The sequence below is a fragment of the Gymnoscopelus braueri genome (genome assembly GCF_963280865.1).
Source record: "Gymnoscopelus braueri genome assembly, chromosome: 6".
Lineage (NCBI taxonomy): Eukaryota > Metazoa > Chordata > Actinopteri > Myctophiformes > Myctophidae > Gymnoscopelus > Gymnoscopelus braueri.
In genome coordinates, this window is record NC_137607.1 from 44,838,556 (window position 1) to 44,855,786 (window position 17,231).

The 17,231-nt window shown below is 41.0% G+C and overlaps 1 protein-coding gene across 1 annotated transcript in view; it reads right to left on the reverse strand.

The window, feature by feature from the left end:
• Positions 1-2,126: 2,126 nt before the first annotated feature.
• Positions 2,127-17,231, reverse strand: part of camsap2a (calmodulin regulated spectrin-associated protein family, member 2a) — a 93,542-nt gene continuing 78,437 nt past the window's right edge. The window contains exons 12-17 of the mRNA XM_080431874.1: positions 12,746-12,882; positions 11,941-12,173; positions 10,897-10,993; positions 6,749-6,861; positions 5,596-5,714; positions 2,127-5,170 (exon numbers count right to left, since the gene is read on the reverse strand). Of these exons, the coding sequence (XP_080288000.1) occupies positions 4,862-5,170; positions 5,596-5,714; positions 6,749-6,861; positions 10,897-10,993; positions 11,941-12,173; positions 12,746-12,882 (1,008 nt within the window). The 3' untranslated portion in view covers positions 2,127-4,861. The remainder of the gene's footprint in view (positions 5,171-5,595; positions 5,715-6,748; positions 6,862-10,896; positions 10,994-11,940; positions 12,174-12,745; positions 12,883-17,231) is intronic.

Sequence of the window (17,231 nt, forward strand, 5' to 3'; positions counted from 1 at the left end):
GACCTGGTTCATGATGCCAAGCAGCATTATATTATACTGCATCACCTGATGTCAGCTACCTTGTTTATCGCTGCTGGCAACATACGTAGGCTACTGCGCACGCAGAGAAGACACGCTGTTCAGCAGCGCACTGCCACACACACACAGAGAGACAGAACACAGACGAATACAATAAAATAGACACAAATACAGACAGACCGGCTGCATGGTGTTGGTGGCCTGGGATCCAGACTGATTGCTACGCTCGTCGCTTTTTTTATCCTCACTTCGCTTCTCATGAGAAAAGAAATCCGCCGAATGTAGCGAATCAGTCTGGATTCCAGGCTAATGGTGTTGGTGTCTTTCATGCAGGTGCAGCTCAGGGACAAACACAGGAAAGCGTGTAGCCTATAATGTGTCAAGGGCTTTAATTAACACGCTACCAAGTCAACAACACACACACCACCCTAGAAATGAATCAATCCAACTCTCTTTTCTCACCTGTCAATTTTTTTCACTCAAAACGCACCACATGAAGGCGAGTCCACCGGCCAGCCCGTGCAGAAGAAACTGCGGCGTTTGAATGAAAGCGGTTATTATTATTATTATTCTTTAACATCCCTCCGTAGTTTGTCTGAAAAGCTGCCGACCGTCTGTCTGTTTGCAGTGTTTCTCCTGTAGGATACAATACAACAAGTCTGGTTGCCAAGCCCGGCCGCCGCAAACCACCAATCAACTGAGGCGATGATGCTCCACGCGTGCGCGCGATACACACACACACACACACGCGCGCGCGCGTGCACTAACACACGCACACACACATACACACACACAGTGGTGTAAAGTCGCTATGTACATTTACTCAAGTAGCCTACTGTACTAACTACAATTTTGAGGTATTTTTACTTTACTGGAGTATTTCCAATTTTCAACACTCTGACTTCTACTCCATTACATCTAAATATTGTAAATATTGTACTTTTACTCCACTACAATTATTAGTTACTAGTTACTTTGCAGATATAAATTATTACATTATAAAACATACATTAGCCACCTTAGCCCTATTTTATACATAGGCTATTTGAAAATAGTCGATCTACAAGCTCACAATGCGTCGCATCGCTACACGTTGTGAGCTTGTAGATCTGCAATATTTTCAAACATTTTTGTACTTTTACTTTTGGTACTTTAAAGTATATATTGATGCCAATCTTATTTGTACTTTTACTCAAGTAACCTTTTGAGCACAGGCCTTTTACTTGTAACACAATATAAAAACACACACACACACACACACACACACACACACACACACACACACACACACACACGCGCGCGCGCCACCGTACAGTATGATGCACGCCGACTCACCTCAGCAACTTCTCTACAGAAGATTACATTGTGCACTTTAGTGATAATCAGATAGCCTGGGCCTACTGTATTGATTTAACGTTAAAGAGCCCAAGTAACTCAGCAGAAACACCAGCCAGACACCAGTCATTACAGGGCTGATAATGAGACAATGCCAGCAGGGTGGATGCTGGGTGGGGTGTTGTTGCCCCCCCCTGCATGGGCACATTGTGGGTGGGTGGGTCCATCTGTCCAATTGTGTGTTCAGCCTGGTTTCAAAAGCCAGGATAGGGATTCAACAAGTGATGGACTGGACCAAGCTTCTTCTCAAAGTGGGGTCCTGGGGGGGGTTCCAGGGGGTTTGCATCCAAATTAATTAATATAGCATCAACACTATTCATATTTTGGAAACAACTCAAATCTTATATGGGGGGTCCCTGACACAAAATATTTTCATTTTGGTTTGGGGGTCCTTGACATGAAAAGGTTTGAGAACCCCTGGTTAACCACTCGAAAAAATAGACTAAATTGAGAGGATCCTCATTTTAAATTCCTTAATTTGAAAGTCTTTTTGAAAAAGTCAATATGTATTTTTGATCAACATGTTTTTAGTGCTAAGCGACCCCTAACAACAACAGCAACATTTTGTCAGGGAATTCAAGGCAGATTTCGTTTATAAAACGTCTCATTATAGCACACTGTTGACAAATATGCATTAACAAAGTATAAGGTCTCTCTATCAAACATGTAGCCTATGTACGTTTTTATACCATGAACAACACCTCACAGTCCGGGGCCATGCTTAGTTTTATTCAATGCAAAATGAAAAATAAAAATGAAATAAAACATGTTCTGCATGTTGAATGAATGACAGCACAGCGTCTGATGAACAAAACCAGTGAGCACACATCATCACACTGTACAGTTTTCTAATCCTTACAGTTGAATTCACCATTCAACTTGGCCTTAAACAGCCAAGAAACAGAAGAAAAGAGCTTTTTCCCCTGCAGGAAAATCCATTCAAAAACAGCGAAATAACTCTTTACTCCATCAAGTTTTCATTTTTCAAAGACATGTACAACTTGTCATTTGGTCGAGTTTATAAATATAAGCCCATATATGAGACAAAGCACCAATGTTGGCAGGTGTATTTGTGTGTGTGTGCACGTGTAAGTCCATGAGCACACATTTATGGCTGAATTGTACCCGAATTGTACAAGTGTTTTTTTTAGGTCTACCCGTATATGCAGCAACAAGATTTGCCCTGCCTTGCGCTTTTTCATTTTATTAATAGAAACAGGAAAGGGATTCAAATTTAATTTGACTTTGACCCACTGAAAGCAGGCCTGGTGGTCTCTGTAGACAGCAGGGTCATTTTTGCAATTAATGTACAATACATTATGATGAGTCATTTTAAACACATCCTTGTGTAAAAGTCTTGGACAAAACACGTTTATATTGCTTTAATATCGCTTATATTATATTTAAATTATATCACATAAATCCCTTATACTTCGTTAACCAGGGTCTCCCAGGGGCATGTTTTCCCTCTCTACATCTCTACAAGTTCATTGTGAGCTTGTAGATCTGTTATTTATGACAAATGTTTGTCTATTATGACATGCCCAGAATGCTAGGGTTCATGTGTTAAACAACATAAGTTATGTATGGTAGGCTATTTAGCCAGAAATATTGACAGAACATAATATGCATATTATGCTGTGTTCAAATAGTGTACAAAAGTAATAGACGTGTCTAGTCCAAAAGTAGACACATGGATATGTTGAAAATGTGTCTGGAAGTAAGGAAATGAAAAATATATTAATTATTTGCAGTGGCCAAGCTGTGAGAGGCATTCCCCAACACTGTAATGAAAAAGTGAATGCTGACCACAGTACTTAATGCAGATGCAGGAATGTTGACCGGCAAGAAATATTTAGATATTTAAAAGGGTCTGTAAGTGATATTTTGTATTATTATTAAAAAGAATTATATTCTGATCCTGCTGATAAATAGGTTCTCTCTCCTGAATGGAGAAAAAAGTTATTCTGTTTACTAAAGAGCTGGAGAGACAGGGAGACCCCTGTTACTGAACTCTATAGCAATGACTATATGGGAATATAGAGCTATTTTAATAAAACAAATCACTCCGATCACCTTTAAGGGTTAAAGTTTGAGGACCGAAGTGCCTGCCAAAAACAAAGACACTTAAAGTCCTGATTGTTACGAGAGAGGAAATCAGTCATGCAATTTCCTGGTTGTTACTTACAGTGGGGATTTTAGTTATAATTCTGAAACTATACCAGCGGGCAAACATACCAATTCACTTACAGAAACATATTTCAAAGAAACTACATGATGCAATACACTTAATTCGAAGAATGTTGTTCCAAAATTAAATATCTACCATTGACGAAAGTGATACAAAGCATCACATACTTCAGCCCTAGGTGGGTGACTTCTGTACATACTGAAAGATAATCATCTGATAATGTTTTGTCATTCAAAACGGATTATCATATCGGAACAGAACTCTTCATTAGTAAATGCAAAGGAGATAACACTGAACTGTGTTTGTTCGATTTGTTCACAAACCTGTTGTGAACGAGCAGCAGTCTTAGAATAACCTAAAACAAGATTTGTTTTGTGTAAAAATCTCCTTTTGTTTTGACAAAAGGGTTTTTGCAAGTGCTTGGCTCTTGGGGAGCGAGGACACACGTACTGTGTGGCTAACACTAACACTAGCTGTATGCAATGCTTTCATTGTTTGGCCCTACGTAGTCTTAACGTACCTTAGCTATACAAACAAAGTCTTACACCCACAGAAATGGAAAAGGGAACGAAAAAGCATTCTTGCCAAATACAAAAAGGCTCACTAAGGTTCAACCGCCTTACAATCACCTCATCATCCTCACAAACTGAAACGAAACGAGCATAAGGCCACACAACCGAAAACCGACCTGTACAAAAATGAGTCGAAAACATTCAGTGCTTCAGTTTAACAAAGGAACACATCCTTCGGCTGCATTCACTCTTCTCCTTTCTTTTGACTTTTGGCACGTACAAAAGGAAAATAAAACAACATACACACACTCACATGCGGTACTGTAGCTCAGACCTGACAATCTCTAAAAAAAACACATTAGTGATGACATTTACATCATTTTCTTTTTTTGTTAAATAGTGATATACATTCCAGTTGTTCAACGATGTTCCATAACTCAAGTTCGTTAATGTCCAGTTAGGAGCATGTACTGTGCTGTTCACACTAAAATCCGGAGTGTTCATTTAACTCCTGAGAGTGTCTCTTCAATTAAAACACTCCGGATTTGACAGCGTAATCAAATTAAAACAAACGGGAAAAAAATGCAACAAACTAACAAAAAATAAAAGAGTGTGAATTTGACACTTGCAGGTGTTTGAATCTCATGGATATTTACAGTGAAGTGCAATTTGAAAAACGGGAATGTTCCGTTAGAGGGTGAAATGGATGGGATGGGAGGGTGGTTTAGTCAAATCAAGGGTTCCATTAGGACTGGGCGGCAGGCAGCACTTTCTTGGGCGTGGCAGGTTTCTTGGTGTGCCACAGGTGGCCGTGGATGGTGACGGCGTCCACGCTGGCCGACATGGTCTTGGCCGGGATCTGGCTGAACTGCTTCCTGTCCGAGTTGTACTTGTACAGGCCGTCGATCATCTTGCGCGTGATGCTCTTGGGGCCGATGCCGGTGAGCTTGGTGATCTCGTCCTGCTCGGGGAAGTAGGTGTACAGGGAACGGAACTGGCAGCCGCCGTCACGGAACAGCACCAGGAAGTTGTTGGCCCCCGATTTCTCCATTTCCTGTGAAAGGTCAGAAGAGAAGCGACGGTTAGAATCGTGTGTGCTTGTGTGTGTGTGTATATATATATCTTCAATTATAGATAACTACGGTACCATTTGAACACCACAGACGGTGATAAGATGTTTTTGCACACACTTGTGATTGATTTCATGTTCGGCAGAGGTTTGATGAAATAATATTATTCAGTGATTCTGCAATGTTACTTCAGTATATGGAAGTGGTTCTCAAACTTTTTTAATTTCTAAGACCCCCTAGCTCTGAGAGCGTACAAATGGAACCAAATAACTCTCAGGGTAATAGACCTATTAAGGTCCATTTGGAACCCAGTCAGAACCCTGAGGGTCCCTGGACCCCACTTTGTGAACCAATGCATTAAAAATAATAATAATAATAATTTTAAAAAAAAAGAATAGTCAGCCGTTACCTCCAGTATCTTGTTCTTGGGGCCCTCGTTGACCTTGCCCGCGAGGCAGCAGTGTGCCATGGCGTTCTGGATGATGTGCTTGTTGGACTTGGCGCTGGGTTCCTTGTACAGCTTGGGTCCTGGAGGAGGGACGTACACAGATGGAGAGGAGGAGACAAGAGGAAAAAATAAAAAATAAATCATCACCAAATAGTTGCCATGGCAACCACTATATTTTCTGTCAGAGAAAGGACATGAGCTCCGTTCCTGACTGTTTATATGAATGATTCATGGTGGTGCTTCCTTTAGAGCATTACTCCTCATGCTTCTGTGTAAGCTCTGAATGCTATACTGTATGTGTGTGAGCTTTTACTTCTTTCTCCCCCCCTCCCTCACATTTTTGGGCGGTGAAACCGCCCCTATAAGTGAGATTTGGAAAAATTTACAAATATCTTGGGCAGTGAAACCGCCCCTAAAAGTGAGGTTTGGAAATTTGTACAATTATCCTGCGCTGTGATTGGCCAATCACAATCTATTCAGGACTGTGATTGGCCAGTGTCACATGACACATGTGCATAGCCCTATATAAGCAACCATAACTTGAAAAAAAAAAAAAAATTTGTTTTTTTCAAGTTATGGTTTTGTCCATCATAAAGAGTGTTTCAATAAATGTATTTATTTTTTGTACATGATTGATCGACTCCATTCAGTATTGTGATTAGCTAGCAAGACACCGCCCACTTCACACAGGGTGTGATTTTTAATAGCTTTGTAGTTTTTTTTTACTGCATGATACTGTGTTTTGTTTCTTACATTATCATCATTTTATTTCATAAGAGGATTTATTTTCTATATTTTAAATCTTTCTAAAATGTGTTACTTACTATAGTAAGTTTTGGCTACAAAGACATGGCTATACACAATTGCATGTTGCTCCAATGTTATTACTATTGATTGTAATCGGGATGAGTACAGTAGATTCAGGAGTTCATTGGGAGTGGGTGAGAGAGAGAAAGAGAGAGAGAGAGAGAGAGAGAGAGAGAGAGAGAGAGAGAGAGAGAGAGAGAGAGAGAGAGAGAGAGAGAGAGAGAGGGAGGGATTGTGAAAGAGAGAGAGAGACAGTGAGTGAATAAGTTATTGGATGTGTTGTAATGTACTATATGGAGGTGCGTACCAGTGTACTCTGTGTTGGAGGTGATGGAGGAGGTGGAGGCAACCTCCCAGTCCTTCTCTCCGTTCCTGCTACAGGAACGACTGGGAGACAGGAAGACATCTGCAGAGTCCGGCCTGGAATACACACACACACGCACGCACACGCACACGGACACAGTTAGGTCACCTCTTTTCATCGCATTACACAGCACCAGAACATTCTTTAAGTGGAGAATTTGAACAGACTCATCCTTTTTAAAAGTACAGTATATATTACATTAATGTCCACAATGTGGCTCCATCCATCTGTTTATCTATCTATCAGCAGCATGGTGGGGTGGCATGTGTCTGGAATCTGGATGGCATCCAAGATCATTAAAGCGATGTTAAGCACACAAGCAGGGACAGTGAGGAGGTCACATGATAAAGTCTGGTGGTGGTGCACTCAGGAAGTGAAGGCATGGCTTTAAAGCTTGCAATTAGGGGTGTGCCGATATATCGCGATACGTTTTTGTGACGATATGTATCGTTTTGAGGGAAAAAAATATTGTTTTGAAAAAATAAAAAAAATAATGCAAAAACAGAAGTATTTGTTTGCATTTGCTTTTTCCCCCCCCATATATTTTCATAAGCTTCCCCCCCCCCCCATATATTTTCATAATAAAAAAAAGTGCCATGTATCGTATCGATATCGTGAGCCCAATATCGTGTATCGTATCATATCGTGGAATTAGTGGAATCGGCACACCCCTACTTGCAATCCATAACTTTCATCAGTTTCGGGGGGAAACCTTGTATGTCCAAACCAATTCCTTTTGTATTATTATAAAAATTGCTTTGTGAACTTGTAGATCAGCAATCTTCACTACTTTTGTGCGACACTCTTGTATGATGAAGTGGGGCATACATTTACATGGGGGGAAAAAAACGTTGAAATATGGAGATAAGAGGTTTCTGCCTGACAGCAACGATGCCCTGCGGGAGCACCAGAATATCTGCTGCTGAGCTAATACAGAAAGCCTGTTTCGACAGAGGATATACTTATTTTGAGCTTCATGCAATACCACTTGTCAACCAGTAGTGGTCATACCTGACCAAAGGATGGTAGGCCAACTACAACCACCACAGTTGTTAGTTACATTGCATTAACATACTCTGCCATACAGATACAAATAATGTTTTATTCACTTTGAATGGAGATCGGTGATAAGAGACCTATGGACTACATGGGAATTTGTCTCTTTGCCTGATTGAATCAAGTTTTCTCATAAATAGACCACATTGAGCAATCACAGCTTTAATATGTGACGCAGGCAGCAGAGCCAAAGTGACTCAAAGAAGATGCTTTTGTCACTTCTAGTCCAGATGTAAGCAGCTAAGAAAAGTTGAAACCAGAAAGAAAGGAAGCAAATCCTGTATTCAGTCTTTAAATCTCATCAACAATGCAGTTGCAGTCGATAGTAGAAAATTACGTTCAGACTGAATACAAGGCTAAATAACTTGTTGTGGTGTATATACTGTATGTAAAAATGGGGATATGCCCTGACAGCATATGGTTTCTTTCTAAATTGGCCTGAAAAACATCAGGAGAACACAAGGGGAGGTACATGTAATTTTCCCATTACAGAGGCCAGTGTATTTGTTGATGACATGTAATTATTGTGTCATTTCTTTATGCTATGTTGATGAATTGAATACATAGGACCACAATGGAAACAAGTCCACAGGACTTTTTTGTGTTATCTTTTTAGCCTTAATGTCTTACTGTACTTCTGACTAATAAAGTATTCAATCAATCAATCAATCAATCAATCAATCAATCAATCAATATTAGGCAGGTGTTAGGGATTGCACAAAAGAACAACAATTGACTACTCTAAAGGTGAGGTAAAGAGCTCAGCACAGCAGTGGATGATGGTGGTCAGAGTTGAGTGGACAGTGGCACAAATGAAAAGTGAGGGGAGGGGAAAAAAAGGCTTTTATTTTGGTGATACACAGATAAGCTTGGCAGTGAAACGTGGAGAGGGTATTTTCAATGAGGGGAAACAAAAAAAGAGTAGCATTTAATTTTAATGTGGCGTCATTGCTGTACCGTACATTACGATTAACCTGCATATTAAAGGGAACATTCGCAGATTTTTGTTACCTGATTCTTATCTACAGTACATCTACTGTGAGGAAGACATGTGAAAATATAATATGACGGAACATTTCCCATTGTGTTCTGTGTGTCTCTATAGATACTGGAAAATCTCTGACAGCCTAAATGACGAGTTTCAATGTGTTTTAAGTAATACACAAAATTCGCATGTCCTCACAATAAGACTCAGGTTAAAAATCCACAAGTTGCCTTTTAACCTATGGAACATTTGCATAAAATGTCAAATAACCCTGCATTAAATTTAAACTTAATGGAAATAATAGACCCCATGCATCCAGGCATAGTGTTAAATAATACAGACAATTACATTAAGCAGTACTACAGTATAATTTTGTATTGACAGCAGCGTTCCATATACAAAACTTAATACACTGAAATGAGGCCATTGCAAAGCACTTAATACATAAATCACATTTTCTAAAGTGGAGGTTTAGGAAAAGCGTGAAGTAAGTGCCTTGGGGGTTGGGTTTGGTAGGGTCGTGTAAACTGACCTTCTCTTTCTCCGTTTAGGAGAGCTCAGAAAGTGGAAGAGACTGCCAGAGGCTAAGCTAGCACTCCTGACAGCCCCGAAACAGACAGACAGACAGAATGAGGCGAAAGAAAGAAAACAAAAAAGAAATGGGAAGAATATAAAGGAGAGCAAATGTTAGGACCTTAAGGCAGGTGTTAGTCAGGAGGAGAGCCTAGTAAAAAAGTTCACGTACGCAAATATAATACAAATACATTGATGAATGGAATCTGCCTTCATAAGTTAGGAAACAACACAATTGCTGTATAGCCTGAACAAAAGAAACAGGGATCACACATTTGGGGATTCCTTCACCAGTTCTCAGTTGGCGAACCCTTTAAATCCAGATCCCAGGGCGCCGATGGCCTGGTGGTTAAGGCGCATACCACATATACTGTAGGCTCTAATACAGCCCGAAAGTGAGTCGCGGGTTCGATTCTCGAGCCCGACGGCCTTTGATGTGTTGCTCCCGTCTCTCTCTCCCTGTTTCCTGTCCTAACTTCACTGTACTATCGAAAATAAAGGCAGAAAAGTCAAAAACACATCTTAAATTAAAAAAATATTGCCTACTGGTGTTGTGTTGCACACACTACAAGAGCCAACACTAAAAGACTTCAAATAAAATCACATCGATCCCATAGTCTCACCAGAGTCCCAGACGAGTTTAAGAATGGATCAGAAGATATTACCTTGTGATCTTTGTCTGGGAATCGAGAATCCTGGCTAAAACACTAGCTTACCATTAGATCTCAAACCTTGTCTGAAGTTGTCAGGTTTCAAATAGAGTTTTTTTTCTTGTGTGATCTTTGCTCACAGCCTTGCATAACTTTGTCCACAAACTTCAATTCAACTAATGTTATATATTTTTTCCCAACAGAGATCTAACTGCCTATTCATGATTGTTCAAGATTTCATCATTTAGATTCCTTGTGCCATAGGCTACCCCCTACCTATGCATATGGGACTTTCTTGTGGATTATGGCACAATGGACCTAAATTACTTGAAGAATATCAACATTGTGTGGTAAGTTTAGTGTGTTTTTGAGGTGTTTAAGATATGTTTTGAGAGGCAATATCTATCATAAATAGGACAATATATCTCAAAAACAGAAAAAATGGTTTTGAAGAATTAAATCCTATCAAAGTAAGAGTACGACGGGCCCACATGTCAAAAAGGCTGGCATGGTCCTTTAACGCCAAATAATGTTAAAATAAAATCTCAATCTCCAACAATATCTGTCCTGATTGAATGGTCAGCTGTACACACATCAACACCGCACATTTCACATAAAACTGAACGTACTAAACCCTACACGGTTGACCGGAGCCCCTCAGGGCTCTATACTAGTGAATTTTGTGTTTTCGCTCAACATTAAACATCTTAGCTGAAAATAGCCGATCTACAAGCTCACAAGGCTGTTAGCTTGTAGATCGGCTATTTTCTGCAAAAAAGAATCTCCAGAATACGGTACTGGGGGTTTAAGTGGTTAGAGTGTCTCACCTTGGCGCTCTCTTCTCTGAGTGAACGCTGTCGTTGTCTGCCAGGGTCAGGGACGCCAGGGACAAGCTGGAGACTGAAAAAACACGTTGGCGTGAACCTAGAGGTGAAAGGGTGAGACGTGGCATGGCACGGGACAGCACAGTTACGACACAACACACACACACACACACACACACACACACACACACACACACACACACACACACACACACACACACACACACACACACACACACACACCACGGATGAGCATAACACAAGTCTTTCTGTCGCACTTTGTGCCCGAGTTGTAAAAGAGCAATGCAGCTTTGGTGGTGATGGGATATGATTATGTGATTATGTGATATCAATTCTAAATATCTCTATATTGCGTAGAATATAGAGCGCTATATAGGAACACATGTATGCACACACACACACACACACACACACACACACACACACACACACACACACACAAATAATACACAAATACACAGACACAGGCACACCTAACATATCAATATTCTCACATGTGCACAGCTACATACAATATTCAGTAATACATATTGATACAAACACACACATGCACTTTTGATGCTGTGCATTGCTCTTTTCAGTTTCTTTTCAATCTGTTTAATTTCAAGCTCAAATAAAACAAAATGTCACAGCCACTGTCTGCTGTGAGAGCCATGGAACAATACTTTTTAGTGGTTTATCCTGTTCAAATCGATCCACACAATACCATTCATTACAAGCAAAAATTAGCCAAAGTAGTTTTATGTCTGACAGAGAAATACAGATCAATCAAGATCATTTTTAGGTTAGTTAACACCAAAACAAAAAACAATATTTAAGCAATAAGCTGAGGAAACCGAGACCTCGGGCAGCCACGTTCAGTGGCTCAGGTGGCACAAAGCTAGCTGGCACCGCCGGGCACAGCTTGGGTTACAGACAGATAGACAGACAGACAGACTCCGACAGACAGGATGACAGGTCACTCCCCCTCTGAGGGAGGGAGGGTCCAGTCGTCGGGGTCACATGAGAGACTGTCTCCATAGTTACCTGCGGCGGTGGCTCTGACGGGAGTCTTGGGCGAGTCCACGCCGTCCCGGTGGATGGACTTGGGCCGGCCCCTCCTGGGCTTGGCCCCGCCCCCCGGTGTTGGGCGGGGCTTGATGAGCGTGTCCATGTCCTCCATCAGCTTCAGCTGCTTCCTCCTCAGGTACTCCTGCTTGATGAACTCCCTGCGAGCCTTGTCCTCCTCCTTCCTGAGACGATCCTCCTCCGCTTTCGCTCTGAAGAGGAGGACGAAGGGAAGGAGGTATAGTTAGGAAACATTAGGACAGGATAGAAAGAGCAGCGTATTGTGGTTGTATATGCCACCATGCATCCTGTTGCCATTTACATGTCTATCCAGACTAGCATAATGTAGTGAATGAAGACTTTAATGAACATGTTTTGTGAGGTCACAGTGACCTTGACCTTTGACCACGTGCTTCTGAATAGTTTATCCTTGATTCCAAGTGGAAGTTTGTGCCAAATGTCATGACATTTCCTCAAGGCGTTCCTAAGATATGACGTTCACAAGGTTGGGATGGACGGATGGATGTATTGTATATACATACGTCAATCCGTCCATACGTAGACATATGTAGACGTACGGACAATCTGGCATACATAATGCCTCCGGCATAGGCTGTCGTATGGTGTCGCACACTGACAGGCAATCTAAAGCTTATAACACGTTGTGATGCAACGTGTTGTGAGCTTGTAGATCAGCTATTTTCAGGCTTAATATATTGTGTATACAGTATGTGTTCTGTAAACATAACGAAGGAAACCGAGTATGGCTTTGCCGCCAACATACCGAGTTTCCCCCTTCTTCTGTTCGAGCTCCACCTCCAGCTGCATCTTCCTCTGCTGGTTGTCCTTCTCCCTCCTCATCCTCTTCTCCAGGAGAGCCGCCCTCTTCTGTGCCATGTTGTCTTCAGCCTTCCCATCCTCCTGAGACACAGACACAGACGCGCACACACACACACGCACACGCACACGCACACACACGCACACGCACACGCACACACACACACACACACACACACACACACACACACACACACACACACACACACAGATATGAAAGAGGTCCAACAATAAGTAAGATAGTAGCTTAGTAAAAGCTTAGGATATGTATGTTGTGTATTGTGCATAATCTATCTATCTATCTATAAAGCACAGAATCTCTGTGTGTGTCCCATGTATATCAAGGACCATCCCATCAATCGAGTTCAAACTTTGTGTTTTCCTTTCTTTTGCAAATCTTTGTATGTCTGTCTTTCTGCCTGTGTCCCTTTTATGCCTATATATGGATATCCATGATGACATCAATATGACGTCAGAGTACTGACCGACTGGCCTCAGTGGTGTAAAGTAACTAAGTACATTTACTCAAGTACTGTACTTAAGTACACTTTTGAGGATTTTTTTACTTTACTGGAGTGTTTCCAATTTTCAATACTTTTACTTCTACTCCACTACATCTCAGAGGCAAATATTGTACTTTTTACTCCACTACAATTATTTGACAACTTTAGTTACTAGTTAGTTTGTAGATTTTGATTATTATACTACAAAACATGCATTAACCACTTCAGCCCTATATACTTAGGCTATTTGAACATAGCCGATCTACAGTACATGCTCACAACGCGTCGTGACACGTTGTGAGCATGTACTGTAGATCGGCTATTTTCAAATAGCCTAAGTATATAGGCTTATTAAAATGCTTATTTTCAAATCATTTTTATACATTTGGAAACTTGTGAAATGGGACATTCTGCTAAATGAGTACTTTTACTTTCAGTACTTAAGTATATTTTAATGCGAGTACATTTTTAATTCCGGAATTTTATTTGTAACAGAGTATTTCTACATTGTGGTATTGGTACTTTGCTAAATACAAAAGTACAAAATGTGAGTACTTCTTCCACCACTGGTAATACTATGAATCATCATCATCATCATCATCATCATAATTACTTGTATAGCACTTTTCAAGTTACAAAGTGCTTCGCATTCAAGAAGAGCAAATTCATCAGCTAACACAATGCAACAAGACTAAAGTAATTAAAATAAATGAAAGGCCACAGATTATAAAGTGAGACTTGGGAGAAGCGACTGGCAAGATGATAGTGATTCTGTCAGGCTGACATTCTCAGGAAGGTGTACACAGTAGACAAGACTCATACTCTACAGCACAAGGACACATGACTGAACGGATGTGTTTTTCATCAGCATTTTCAAAACGCTGATGAAGGCCTGAGGTGCTGAAACGTGTCCGTTCATTGAACTGCTGCTGCGGTAAAATGAATTGAGTTAAAAACGTATGTGAGCGTGGATTGTTTCCTAGGACTATACATACAGTATAACATGGTATACAATGTGGCCTCACATACTGTACAGTGGAGGATGGTAGCTTTGTGCGATACTTTAATTATTAATCATCCTATACCCAGTGGGATGTACAGTACACCTATAAGGAAATATAAAACTGTGGTTGTTTTCCAATGCACAGGCCTTGTATTATATGACAAGGGACTGTAAGAAAATAAATCGACTTCCTGCATACATAAGATATTTTAGGAAACCTCACTCTAGTAAAACTAAATATATAAAAACAAAAGATAATTGCGTGAACCTGGACTGGTGTCCTGAGAGAGCAAAGATCTATTCAATGTTTATTTTTCTTAGTCTAAAGAAAAGAAGGAACTGGGCAGGACAGTTCACTTATGTTTTTTTTACAAGGACTATGATTCTGCACCATGAACAGGCTTAAAGGTAGGGTAAGTGATATTTTTGGGTAAAATCTTTTTTTTTGTTAAAACAGGTTAAAAGTACTATATTCTGATAGTAATCATTGCTACAGAGCGTTTGTTCGGTCACAGGGGTCTGACTCCAGCTCTTTAGTAAACAGAATATAGTACAATTTCAGGTAGGTGATAACGTTTAAGCCAATAAGAAGAGAGCACTGAACATGCATTTTCTGTTTAATAAAGAGCTGGAGAGACATGGGAGACTCCTTTTACAACACTCTATAGCAATGAGTACTATCACAATATAGAGCTATTTAACACTTATTTTAACCAAAGTACACACATGAGCAGTGTTGGGCAGGTTACCCCTTTATCCTTTAAGAAGTAATACAATTACCTATTATTTAGTATAAAAACGAATAATTTACTTTACTCGTTACATTACTATATTATTTTCACTAAACCAACCGCCTGACTGTTTTTATTTTTTCTTTGTTTTGTAAAAGAGTATATAGGCAAAATAAGTTATGGCTTCCGCCTATACAGTACCTTTTCGGTCAGAAATGTGGTTATTTTCTCTAATCTTTACCTATTACCTATGAAATCTAAACGTTACTACAGAATTGAGCGAAATAAACTAAACTAAACTAAAAACCCTTCCAAAAATTGCAGCCTCTTAATGGTATACTGTGTAGTGTAGCTTATTTACATATAAAAGCAATTCAATTGTAATTGTGTGAGTGGTTATCAAAAAATATCTTGCCAGTGGTTTATGATTCATGCTTTTAGTAGTCTTTAGTCTGGCCCGGGTTACAGCAGGCAGCTAATTCCAACACTAATCACAACACATCTATCTTCTGTATAATTAAGATTTCATGTGAACATTCCTTGCACTCCATATAACCACCCACACAACTTCATTCAACATCTCATCACCCCTGCTCCTCTCCGCAGCTGTGTCTGAATTATTCACAACAGCCCCAGTTTTCTGACCTAGATCAAAGCATATAGTTTATCCAGTGCGCTAGCCTGCGACGCCACAAATTGGAAGGACGACGCTGTCCTCACTCAGTCGGCCGACTTCCAGACCCATTCATCATCATGTCATGTAACAGAAAACAGCAGCAATTTCTTTGTAAACACAAAACATCATGGCCGACATCGGCTGAACTAAAGGAACGTCACTGAAATGGAACACTGCATTTTGGGGGCAGGATTCTTCTGTTGGAATTGCAGTTGAATGACTGCAGTCGTGGCAGCACTTGCAAGTTATTTGGAACTGTTATCTGGCACTGTTGCACCAGAGCATTATTCAAGCCTATCACTGTACTGTTCCACCCTGCATATAATGAGGCGCAAACAAATCAGTCAGCTCCATATCCATATATGGGCATATACTGAAAACATTAGGGATCTCCATATATTGGCATAAAAGGGGCACGCCCATATATGGGCATATACTGATGACATCAGGGATCTACATATATTGGCATAAAAGGGGCATGCCCATATATGGGTATATACTGATGACATCAGGGATCTCTATATATGGGCATAAAGTAGACAAGGACTGAGAGATAGAGATCTCCATATCTGGAGATGTCAGTTGGATCGGCGGTGCGGCGTAGGTGTGAGGGCCACGTAGGGGCCCGAACCTCTAGTTCTTTTTTGCCAGACCCAGGGGGTCAGGCCTACATGAGGCTTTGTCGGTCCCTCTTTTCCTCCCGGTCAATGTTTTTGTCCATATATGGACAAAGCTTAGCGTGACGTAGTGCTCTGTCGGCCATTCAGATTTCAACCACTAGGGGTCTGGCAGTACCAGGTCCCCTGGTTCCCTTTTTTTCAAATCTCAGATTAAGCTAAACCTGTCCTTTATGGCCTTCTTGGCCCTATGGTCTTTATGGTCGCCTTCACATACACCCACACAACCCACCCTTCATTTTGGGGGGGAAAAAAAAGAAGCAGCATGCCTGTCCTCCGGCACTTGCTTGATAAGGTCAAAGGGGATTCTTCTGTTGACCAAAGCAAGGTTATGTTCTGGGGACGAACTCATCCCTCATCCCTCCTTCTCAGTAGTGATCTCGAAGCTGAATGGCTTCATCCCACTGGTGACTTTGCAGTAGAACTCTGAGTAAAGGTACTGGGAGTGGGAAGGTGACCTTCTCCGGCATGCACATTCCAAAGGCGTATACATCCACTCCGACTGTTCATTCTTTTACTCACACATCTCGGGAGCCATGAACAATGCCCGAGTGTGGTCAGTCTGAAGTTTCCTATATCTTAACAGATAGACACTGTGTGTGTGAGTGTGTGTGTGTGTGTGTGTGTGTGTGTGTGTGTGTGTGTGTGTGTGTGTGTGTGTGTGTGTGTGTGTGTGTGTGTGTGAATGCGTGTGTGTGTGTGTGTGTGTGTGTGTGTGTGTGTGTGTGTGAATGCGTGTGTGTGTGTGTGGGGGGGGGGGCTGTGATGAAGACGTTGTTACACCTGTGATTCCTTCCTGTGCATGGGGGCAGCCAAATGTTTACAGGGCATACCACAGGCCTA